The sequence below is a fragment of the Puccinia triticina genome, chromosome 4A, assembly GCF_026914185.1.
Source record: "Puccinia triticina chromosome 4A, complete sequence".
In the NCBI taxonomy this organism is placed as follows: Eukaryota; Fungi; Basidiomycota; class Pucciniomycetes; order Pucciniales; family Pucciniaceae; genus Puccinia; species Puccinia triticina.
The window spans coordinates 790,761-801,663 of NC_070561.1; the positions used below are offsets into that span (position 1 = coordinate 790,761).

The 10,903-nt window shown below is 49.5% G+C and overlaps 1 protein-coding gene across 1 annotated transcript; it reads right to left on the reverse strand.

The window, feature by feature from the left end:
- Positions 1–9,220: 9,220 nt before the first annotated feature.
- Positions 9,221–9,544, reverse strand: PtA15_4A92 (uncharacterized protein; the record flags this gene model as incomplete). The annotated part of the gene is made up of 1 exon (XM_053168819.1): positions 9,221–9,544. The coding sequence occupies one exon, from the start codon at positions 9,542–9,544 to the stop codon at positions 9,221–9,223; it is 324 nt and encodes a 107-aa protein (XP_053019199.1).
- Between the last annotated feature and the right edge of the window lie 1,359 nt (positions 9,545–10,903).

Below are 10,903 nucleotides of genomic sequence, written 5' to 3' on the forward strand. Positions count from 1 at the left end.
AATTGACTTCGTCATACTCTAGTCCGGTCTTTTGCGTCCTTAAGGGAAACGGTAAACTGCGCGTGGTCCACAATTTACAGCCCCTCAATAAGGTGACGGTACGCGACGCCGGAGTTCCGCCAGCGACAGAGGAATTTGTGGAGTCTTTCTCCGGCCGGGCTTGTTATGGGCGGCTACGACAAGTGCGCCCTGGATCCTATATCTAGACCCCTCACGACATTTGACACGCCCCTGGGACGGTTCCAGCTCACTCGGTTGCCCCAGGGAGCCACAAACTCTGTCGCCGTGTATCAGGCGCAGATGATGTGGATCCTTCAAGCCAAAATTCCGGAGAATGCTGGGATTTTTATTGACGATGGGGGTATTAAGGGTCCAAAATCGGATTATAATAACAAGTTAGTCCCTTGGCACCCCGGGATCAGGAGGTTCATCTGGGCATACGCCGGAACCTTGGAGCGTATCTTATTCAGGATCGAAGAGTCGGGCTTGACTGTCTCCGCATCTAAACTTGCAGCGTGCGTTCCGGCCTTGGAGATCGTAGGACACATTGTTTGCAAGGAGGGCCGCAAGATGGCCGTCAGCAAGGTTAACAAAATCCTCTTGTGGCCGACTCCAACCAGCGCCACGGAAGTGCAAGGATTCCTTGGGGTCGTGGTCTACGTGCGGATTTTTATTCCGTCACTGTCCGAGATTTGCCTTCCTCTCCGCCAATTGACGCGTAAGGATTCCGAATGGAGTTGGACGGAAGACTGTGAGCTAGCGTTTCAGGAACTAAAGAAGCTGGTCGGAAAAGACATAGTGTTGGTTAAGATTGATTACGGTCCGGACGCTGGGAGACTCAAGCTTGCGGTGGATTCCAGTTTCCACGCTGCTGGTGCGGTGCTTACGCAAGAGGATTCTAATGGCTGGGATTGTCCGGCGCTCTATGAGTCCCTTCTCTTTTCGGATGTAGAGTCGAGGTATTCACAGGCCAAACTGGAGTTATGCGGCGTCGCACGGATCTTGAAGAAACTACAGACGGTCCTGTGGGGCCAGCATTTCGAGCTGCAAGTGGACGCTCAGTCCCTGATCCAGATGATCAATTCCCCAAGTTTGCCGAATGCGCCAATGACGCGGTGGGTTTTGTTCATACAGTTGTTCTTGTTCGACATTGTCCATCGCCCCGGTAAATCATTCACCATGCCTGACGGTCTATCTCGCCGCCCACAAGGCGACAAGGAGTCTGACCCTCCTTCCGATTTTGACAAGGAGGCTCCCTTGGTTCGACCCGCTTTCGCTTTTTCGGCTCTGAAGGACGAGTACACTGGATACCAGGACGGTTACTGGCGCCAGATGGAGTGGTTTCTATCCACGTTAATCTGGCCGGAGGGCATGGGAGCGGACGAATTTTGTGCTTTGAAGCGAAGGTCCTTGGAATTCTTTGTGCAGAAGGGTAGACTTATGAAGAGGGGAAGCCCGCTACCTCGGATTGTCATCACCATCCCCTCCAAACAAAAAGAAGTTCTCCGGCAGCTACACGAGGATTTGGGTCACCGCGGAGTGACAGAGACCTATCGAAGGGTTTCCGAGCGCTTTTGGTGGCCGTCATTGAAGCAATCTGTGGCGCGCTGGTGCCAGAGCTGTGACGCCTGTCAGAGGCGCAGTCTTCGAAGACCACTAGAGCAGCGTTATCCGACGGAGGAATCGACTGTTTTTGGGCGAGTGGCCCTGGACGCGGTCCATTTAAAGGCTAGCGGAGCTAAGTACCTTATCGTGGCTCGCAATGACTTCTCTGGCTGGGTGGAAGCTAAAATATTGAACAATCTGACTTCGGAGGCGGTGGCTTTGTTCCTCCAGGAGAATTGGACAATGCGGTACGGCCCGGCTCAATCTTATTCGACGGACGGTGGTTCGGAATTTGGCGGAGCACTGGCGGAAATGCTTCGTGCTTTGCCAGGAAAACACCGAGTTTCTACCCCTTATTACCCAGAGGGACAGGGTATGGTCGAGCGGGGGCACGCACCACTGAAGGCAGCGTTGGTCAAGTTAGCTGGAGAGAGTGGCAAGAATTGCCACAAGTTTCTCCCGCTGGTTCTCTTTGCGGATCGGATTTCGACCAAGCGCACGACAGGTTACTCTCTGTATGAGTTGGTTTTCGGGCAGCGGGAAGTCTTGCCGATAGACTTGGAAGCGGAGTCTTACCTCGGCGTGGACTGGGAGTCAGTGCGCACTACGACGGATCTTCTAGCCGCGGGATCTCTTCAACTCGAGCGCAGTGAAGAAACTCGTGGTCTTGCCTATCGCAAGATGATGGAGGCGCGGGGTGAATCAGTCAGATATTGGACGGACAAGCGCTCTGATCAGCTTCGCGACGCGCTCGAGACGGGTGAGATGGTTATGGCGTATAACCGGTCATTGGAGACTCAGTGGGGCCAGTTATTTGCTAATAGATGGAACGGGCCCTACCGAGTGGTCCGCCGAGTCGAAGGAGGCTCTTACATTCTGGCCGAGCTGGACGGCACCGAACTCAAGCGGCGATTTGCGGCTGATCAGGTCAAGAAGTACTACTCGCGCGATGAGGGGCAAGGACAAAAGTAAGTCCTCCCATGTGTATGCATCTCGAGGGCTCTGATCTACACTCGTCGAAAACATTACATGCCACTCCGTGAACCACCCTTTTCCGGTTTTTTTTCTACCTTGGTTCAGCAGCAGGTATCAGAGAGGCGACGCGCAGTCTAGGGACAGACTGCAATCTGGGAGGAGATGTGGAGTCCTGGCGCGTACTCAGGGTCAAGATACTAGGAACAAGGCCTCAAGATCATCAAGAACTTCAATACCCGGCAGGCGGCGCAAGCAACACTGCAAGAGCTACGCTTTGCTACAAAAAGCGGTGCTTTTGCGTAGCGAAGCGGAAACACGCTACTCTGGATCCAGAATAGCGTTAGCGCTAGCGGAAAATCGCTACTTTGAGCGGTAGCGAAGCGCCAGAACCGCTACTGCAGTTTTGGCCTGCGCGTAGCGAAGCGCTTTTTTTGCCGCTTCGCTACAGTATAGCGCAGCGGAAAAATTGACGCTTTTTGGCGCTAATAGCGCTTTTTAGCGCCAAAAGCGTAGCGAACCGGGTCGCTTCTGTGTCAAAAGTGTAGCGGGCATCTCTGCCTTTTGGTGGAAAATGCCAGAAATAGTACACAAACATCAATCCTCCATCATTTTATGATGTGCAGTATTGATGTTTGACTGGTGCTATGGTAGCGCAGCAAAATCGCTACAGTAGCGTTTTTTCCGCTACTATAGCGAGAAGCGTAGCAAATTGCCGCTACTCTGCGCTAAAAAAAGCGTGCTATTTTCTTTAATTTTTTCCCCTTAAAAAATGTAGCGAATAGCGAAGCGCCAAGTCCGCTACAAAAAGCTTAGCGAAGCAAGGCTAAAACCGCTACGCTTTCGCTACGCTGCCGCTTTTTGTAGCGTAGCTCTTGCACTGTTGGCGCAAGCAACAACCTCAAGATTCTTTCAGACTTCTGTTCTCATGCCTCTCTCTCTCTCTTTTTCCTTCTTTTCTTTTCCTTTTTCCTCTTTTCCTTTCTTTTTTTGTGTGTGTTTGTTTGGTTTGTTTTTGTCTTTGATTCCTTTTTTCTTTTATTATTTCTTTACATATGTCCTTTTTTTTTTATGTTTCTCCCTTGCGCGCGTTGGAGGGTTTGAGTTGGTGGTGGGTTGGTTTTGGTTTTGTTTGTTTTCTCAATCTCTGTTGCGGTTTCGTCTCTTTGGTTGTTCTCTTTCTTCCTCTGCTCATCCTAGTTGTATGGGCGCGGCGGGCACGAGGGCTCGTCGCGCGGCATGTCGCGGCCCTGAATCCAAGTTCAGCCAAACTTGGAGTAGGGGATCGGCATGGTACTCTCTTTCCCCCAGAAAAGATATCATCAGAGTTTTTGAGAGTTTATTGATCCCGGATCGTGTCAATCCATCTCGGTATCCTTTTTGAGTTTTGAGTACCCGAGCTTCCTGAGTTTATTTCTTTAGAGCACTATCCGAGTTTCCGACGACCGCGCCGGCTTTTCTCTGAGTTCTTTTCTGAGTTTTTCCATCCAACCAAACCGCCGAGGGTATTCCATCCCCTTGTTCCCTCTCAAACAAATCCCCCCTCAACCGCTATCACAACTTTTGACCTGTATCCAATACTTTTGCAGGACCACCGACAAGGGCAGCACTCAGCACCTTCCCCTCAACAGACTGCCGCAGGCTCAGACCTGACAGGAGTCCATACCGCATGAAAAAGTACAAGAAAACAAGGACTTTCATTCAACATTTCCTGCAGTGCGGGCGGGATGGGCGAAAGGTGCGTCATCAGTTCACTTTTGTGGGGAACAGGTTTGTGTCTGCTGACTACTGGCCCCCTTGGTGATTGTGTAATTAGCAAGCGGTTTGGGGTCGTGATTGGGAAACAACAAAGACTCATACCAATGAGGTATTTAATATAGCACAAACAGTTAGTCTGAACCAATCAATCAACAAATCAAAAGTGTACGGTTTCAAGGATGTAATCAACAGCAAGCTCCTGGCCGATGCTATAAAGGACCCCTCCGTGGAACAATTTGTGGCCGAGTTGGCTGGAAATGTTCAAACCTGTAAGAGGCTATAAAACCCAATCTTGGAACTTGAAGGTATTTGAAATCCTGTGTTCTATTCCTCCGCATCATGCCCACTAATTGACTTCTATTATCACATCCAGCATTTGATGGTGTTCTGGATACTCCAGTAGAAGTTTTGCATGTCATGCTTCTGGGAATAGTCAAGTACATTTTTCGGGATTTTGTGGGTAGTGTACATGAAAGCCAGAAACACATAATGACTGGGCGTCTCCAATCTTTTGCAACCGACTCCCTCAACATTTCTTCAATCAAGCCTACCTACCTCATCAAGCATGTCAAAAGCTTAGTTGGTAAAGACTTCAAGATTCTGCTCTAGGCAGGGCCTTTTTTCTTGTCGGACTTGCTGACTCCAGAGAAGAGGTCAATTTGGCTCGCGCTATGCAAGCTCGTGCCGTTTATTTTCCAGACGCACATCAATAACATGACGGATTATTTGGAGCAGCTGGAGGCCCACGCGGACTTATTTTTATACCACTTGATCAAGTCAACGGCGCAGTGGGTCAACAAACCAAAGGTTCACATGCTGCTTCACCTGCCCAAGTCAATCCTGCGTTTTGGCCCGCCGTTGAGGAACTCTGGCCGGTGCTAGGCCGGCAGCAGTTCAGGGAGGGGAATGGAAAAGAAATGAATAGCTTGCGTATGCCCTCCGGTGATGCTTGGCCGTGAGTGAGCGCGGTGATTTGTGTAGCATTGAGGGGGGGTTTAGATTTTACGACGGCTGGAGATGCGCGTCGGCGGTGTTTTTTAAGAAAAGAGCCGGGAATACTGCTGGCGGGGTTGTGATCTAAACCAGAGAGGTGGAGGAGATCGGCGTTTGCGGGGTAAAGAACTTTAAAAATGGGAGACTTGCGGGCAGACAATTGCCAAGACTTAAACTTTGAATTTTTGATGGAAGACTGAAAAATACGGTTCAGAGTAGGTCCATGCCGCTCCAAAGCCTGAGTTCGAACTGAACTCAAACCTTGGAGTTGGTGACATGTAGCAGACATCTCATCACAACCTAGCGCGCACGCGCGCGCTACAACAGCCAAAAAAGCAGAAACAAAACAAAACAAACCAACCCTCCTCATCCAAAACCTAACCAACGCGCGCAAAGTGAAAAAGGAAAAAATAACAAAAGTTAAATGAAAAGAAAATTAACAGGAAAACAAAAAACCATCAACAAAGAAACAAGGAGAAAGAAGGGAAAGAAAAAGTGGGAAGGGAGAAGGCCTGAAACGTCTTGAGGATGCGCGCCACGCTGCGCCATGAACCTGAGAAAGTCTTGAAGGCTGAGATCTTGAGTCCTTGAATCTTGATGTCCTCCGGCGCGCGTCATGCGCGGCAAAAAAGTTTGATCCCCACGCGTGTACCCATCTGTCCACCACACCGTCACTCGTGTCGTCGGAAAAGTTTAAGTCTTTGAACGGGGTCCTCCGAAACACTTCAGTCCACTCAAACCGCCATGCGCCTGGCCGCGATGTCGCAATAGCTTTCTCAAATTTTGGCTCATTCCGCTTTGTGATGTCTGGTGGGGATAATCACGACCTAGAAACTGGATGAGCGAAGCCAATCGGCAAGGACGTTGTAAGACTCAAAAGTGTTCCGGAGAACCTTTTGCTGAATGGAGAAGGGGATGATGGAGGTGCAAACTCTGCCCTTCTATACTATCAGAAAACAAGACCCACCAAGGTAAGCTTGGCAAGTTTTAATGAAGTGATAGGGTTGGTTGGTTCAAGATGAGCTTGTTGATGACACTAAATAATTTGTTGATATTGTTATTGTAAGGGTTGTTATGTATGTAGGTTGTTAAGTATATGTAAGGTTGTTTATGTAAATGTTGGGGTGACTGTAATTGGTGAGTAATGAACTGAGGAAAAGACAACTGAGGGGGGAAGAGAGCTCCTTATATAAACAAATGTGAGGGAATTTAGCTACAAGGAAGCCCTGTATGAGGGATTTTAGCTGCAGGGAAACTGAATGAGTGAATGTGGTTGGTCAGAAATGTACATGTTGTGTAGAAGGTACAAACATCTGAATGAGTGACTATGATTGGTCAGAACATGAGGGATTTAATGTGGTACTTCTATGATGTCACCTGCAGCTGTCAGTTGTGAAAATCCACTAATTTAGAATGTATGTACATACTATGCAGTGTAAATGAGTATGTGTAGCTATCCAGCAGCTGGGTTGTGTATGTAAACGTGAGGTTGTAATAGGAGGTGAGGTGTATATGTAGCTTGGAATGTAACTTCTAGTCCTGTAGAGTCCCGTCCTTGCGCCATAGTCCATGATTTCTGATGAATGTTATGTAAAGAAAAGAAAACAGACAATTTTTTTATTTTTTATGTAGTGGAACCTTTTGGTCTACCACATCCTCCCCCAACTTATTGTCTGTCCCCATAGAATTTTGCTGTGAAAAGTGTGGTAACTCGCAGATTGAGAGGTTTGAAACTTGAAGAGTTGTCCTTGAGTCTCTGGGGCGTGTGTCCTTGTAAGGACTCCAGTAGGGGAGTCCTTCACTGTCCGTCAAGTGGGGGCACAGAGGGGGGAACCTCGAGTCGAGATTCTAGTTCACGGGCTATATATTGCAAAAGGGGGAACAGTCTAGCCGGGAGAGATATGGGGGCAGGGATCTCTCAGTAAGTACACGAACAGTAGGAGAGGAGAAGGAAGCGACTGGGAGAAGGAAAGGAGAGGAAAAGGCTTACCTAGCCGGGAGAGATATGGGGGCAGGGATCTCTACCGGCTAGGGAGGTGGAAGAAGGGAAAAATGATATACTTGAGAGAGGTTTGTCCTTGTGACACTTCATGTGAAACCCCGCGGAGCGCGGGGGCTTCACAGTCCTGAGAGGCTGAGTGAGGGGTGAAATGAGCTCAGTCATTGGGTTTTTGTTATTTTTGAGTTTTATTGGGGGGTTAAATTGTTTTGGTGTTTGGGAGTCAAAGTGCTACGCGCAGTCCGCAGTTGCGCAGCAGTCGACGTCGTGTGTCCATGGCGTCCGCAGTGGTTGTGTCAATATTCTAGAGCGCGCGCAGTGTGCCGCGAGCTCTGATTGTTGAGTAGAGATTGGGGACCCAATCTTGTCTAAAAAACCGCGCAAAGTTCAAAACTGCGGGCGCCGCAGGTCCTGCACTACAATTTGCGCGGTTCTCTGCTTCCGAGCCGCGTGCGCTGATCCGAACCGGACTTGACTTGATTATATCCCCAACCGGCCCTACTCCTACAATATAAATATCCCGGCAACGCTACATCTCTCTTGCCGCCCAGGTCTCAATCTTCCAAGTTCTTTGATCGGATTTGCAGATTGGTTGCCATCGCACGTAAGTTCCTTCTTTCTTCTTTTTCTTTTCTATTTTTGACAGCTGACTCTCCATTTCTCTTCTCTTTCTAGTGTGATGACGAAATGGGGAGCCAACGATCATTCCTTGTACGATTCTCAAGCCACCGTGGTCCACCACTTGCATGTAGACCTGTATCCTGCCACCGCATTGGTCAGGATCCTGGAGCTGATGAGTTAGCTTTGTTTGGTGTTCAGAAGATCGGTGAGTCAAGTTGTCTGGTTGGTCAGAACCAGATGCAACCTCTTTTCCTCAAGAATTCGCGTCCTGACTCTCGTGCCAAAGTTACGAGCCCTTTTTATTCTTGTGTAGCTGCTTCCTTCACTTTAAAAGGTGGACCAATTGCCGCCTGTTTCCTCTTCATTCATTGTAGTCCTGAGTTTTATCCTACTCATAGCTTCATCATGACCCGTCATACCCATCGCAATCGCCCAAACAATCGTCCCTCCGTCCGCTACGCTTTGCGTTTGCGCCCTTCCAACGTTGCTTCCCCGTTTTTAGTACGTCCTCCTAATTATGATATAATATATACTTAGATATACTTATTCTTTTTCCTTCTCTAGACGGCCAGCCCAAATGGAGGAGCCTCTTGAGAGAGCTCCTTTACCCCGATCCTGAGGAGCTCTCTCAAGAGGCTCCTCCATTTGGGCTGGCCGTCTAGAGAAGGAAAAAGAATAAGTATAAAATCTAAGTATATACTAGAGGCCAAGGCGGCTTCGCCGCTGGAAGCATAGTCCTCTGCTCAGATGGCCTCCTGCCTTTGGTAGCCAAATCTTTGGTTTTTATCTCTCTTTGCCAGTGAAGGGATTTTTTCTTGTTGAAATCCCTGCAATTAAAGTTTGATGATGTGCTGAATTTATTTATTACTCAAACTTCATCCACAAAAAATGAACAAAGTATGCATGATAATCCAATTCTTGTGGATCATAAGAGCTCATGGTGAAGTTGAGTTACAAAAATGTTTCTCATTTCCCAGGAGAGATTTTATAAAGTACTTCAAGGAAGATTTGACCCAAGCTAAGCCATAGAATAGGCAAGAAAACAGGATGATGACAGTTCATCCCTGCAGCACAAAAACAAAAATAGCAAAACTGAAAGTAGGAGTCAATCAAAATGACATATTTGACTCAACATCAGTCACTCATACTATCCAACTGTTACATTATATGCCTCTCACTGCTTTTCCCTCCACCAGTAAGTAATATGCAATATTCATCACCACTCTTAACTCACCTCACCTCATTAGTATCACAATGCATTTGCATTTTGCATTAAACAGACTGTTTTTCACATTGACCAGTGGCGGCTGCTACCTCTTTGGGATGAGAGGCTGATGATTGATCATGAGTTGTGAGTTCTGGGCGTGGGTCAAGCAAGCTGGTCGAGGCTTCATCAGGACCTGTAGGTGGGATGACTGGAGCCTCGAGGCAAGGGATCAGCTTCGCTTTTGCTAGTTGGGTGCATTGGGATTGGTAAGGGAGGGTTGTCTGAAGGTTCGGGTGGTGGAAGGTTGGGGGTGAGGGGGTTGATAGCTGAATCTGTTGGACACACAGAAGGTGATACCTGAAGGGTTGCGAAGAGATATCGTTGGCCATCACGAGGAGGGGAGCAGCACCAGGAGAGATACTGGTGAGGCTGGGGGCGTGGTCTGGCGTGATGCTCAGACTCCCTGTGGCGTCTATGATGTCCGCAGTCGGGTGCGCGTGCTCAGTGCGCTTGTTCAAAGGTGATTGGTTGGTCTGTCGGGCGAGCCGGGCTCAGATGCTGCTGAAGGGGAAGGGCACGGTATGAGATGCAAAGGCCGCGCCATATCAGTACCAGCGTGGGTGCCAGTTGAGTTGGTGGGCTCGATAGACGAAGATGATGACACGGAAGCGGCGCCTGCGGGTAGAGGAGGGTGATGGGTTGGCCGAGGAAGGTGCTCAGGCTGAGGGGTACAGGTGCTGTTTGGCTGGGGAGAGGGAGACTCGGTGGGGTCGCTTGCGTCCTGCTTGAACTTGCTCAGGCTGAGGGGTACAGGTGCTGTTTGGCTGGGGAGAGGGAGACTCGGTGGGGTCGCTTGCGTCCTGCTTGAACTCAGAGTTGACGACTTTGAGTGATGAAGCGAGCAAGGCCAAGGGTTCGATGGTCTTGTCCAGGGGTCTGGCTAGCAGGCACGCAAGACTGTCAGTTAGAGAAGTGATGGGGGGAGGGCATCAAGCTGATACCACAGAACAGACAGCAGGCCGAGGTAGATACAACTCGCCGCTCTGGTTCTGTAAACTGACATTGTGGGGGGTGACCGGGATTGGCGATCCAGATGGAGGTGGGGACAGCATTGGGTGCCTAGCAGGAGATAGGCTTGAGGATGGAGTTGGGGTCGAGAGAGCTGATCTGGATGGTGGCGGCCAATGGCCAGGATGGTTTCAGGTGGGAAGAGGAAAATTGACGTAGTTCAAAAAACCAATTGTGATGGGATCAAAGTAATTGTGTATGGTTGCGAGGGCCGCGGTCTGGGCGAGGCAGGGCGAGGCCAAATATGGGAAATAGAGTATACAGGCATCTTGGAATTCCGAATGGCTGGTGCTGTTGCCGTGAAATCAATTACAGTTACAACGGCCACGGCGTGGCGTTTGCGTGGGGGGAGCTAGTATTAAGGTTGAGATTTGAGTCCAGGGAGAGCTTAAAAGGCGGATAACTCATAGGTGTAGTTGTTTCCCCAGGCAATTGGAGATGCTGCACTTCCAGCTATCTGTTGTACTCAACCCCTCCGCTGTTGCACGTGCGCAGTCTGAGGGGCAAAGAGTGGGCCCCCCACGGGTCTGCAGCCTTTGCTGCGGGCCGGGGGCCTTCATGTCCATCACTTTTGACCCGTGCGTTTGACACGGGCTGGGTGTTGAGCCTGTGGGCACGGCTTTGCCGCTGTTGGAAGGCTGGGTTGAGAAGTTGCTTGTGTTTTTATTGTGAAGGGGAAC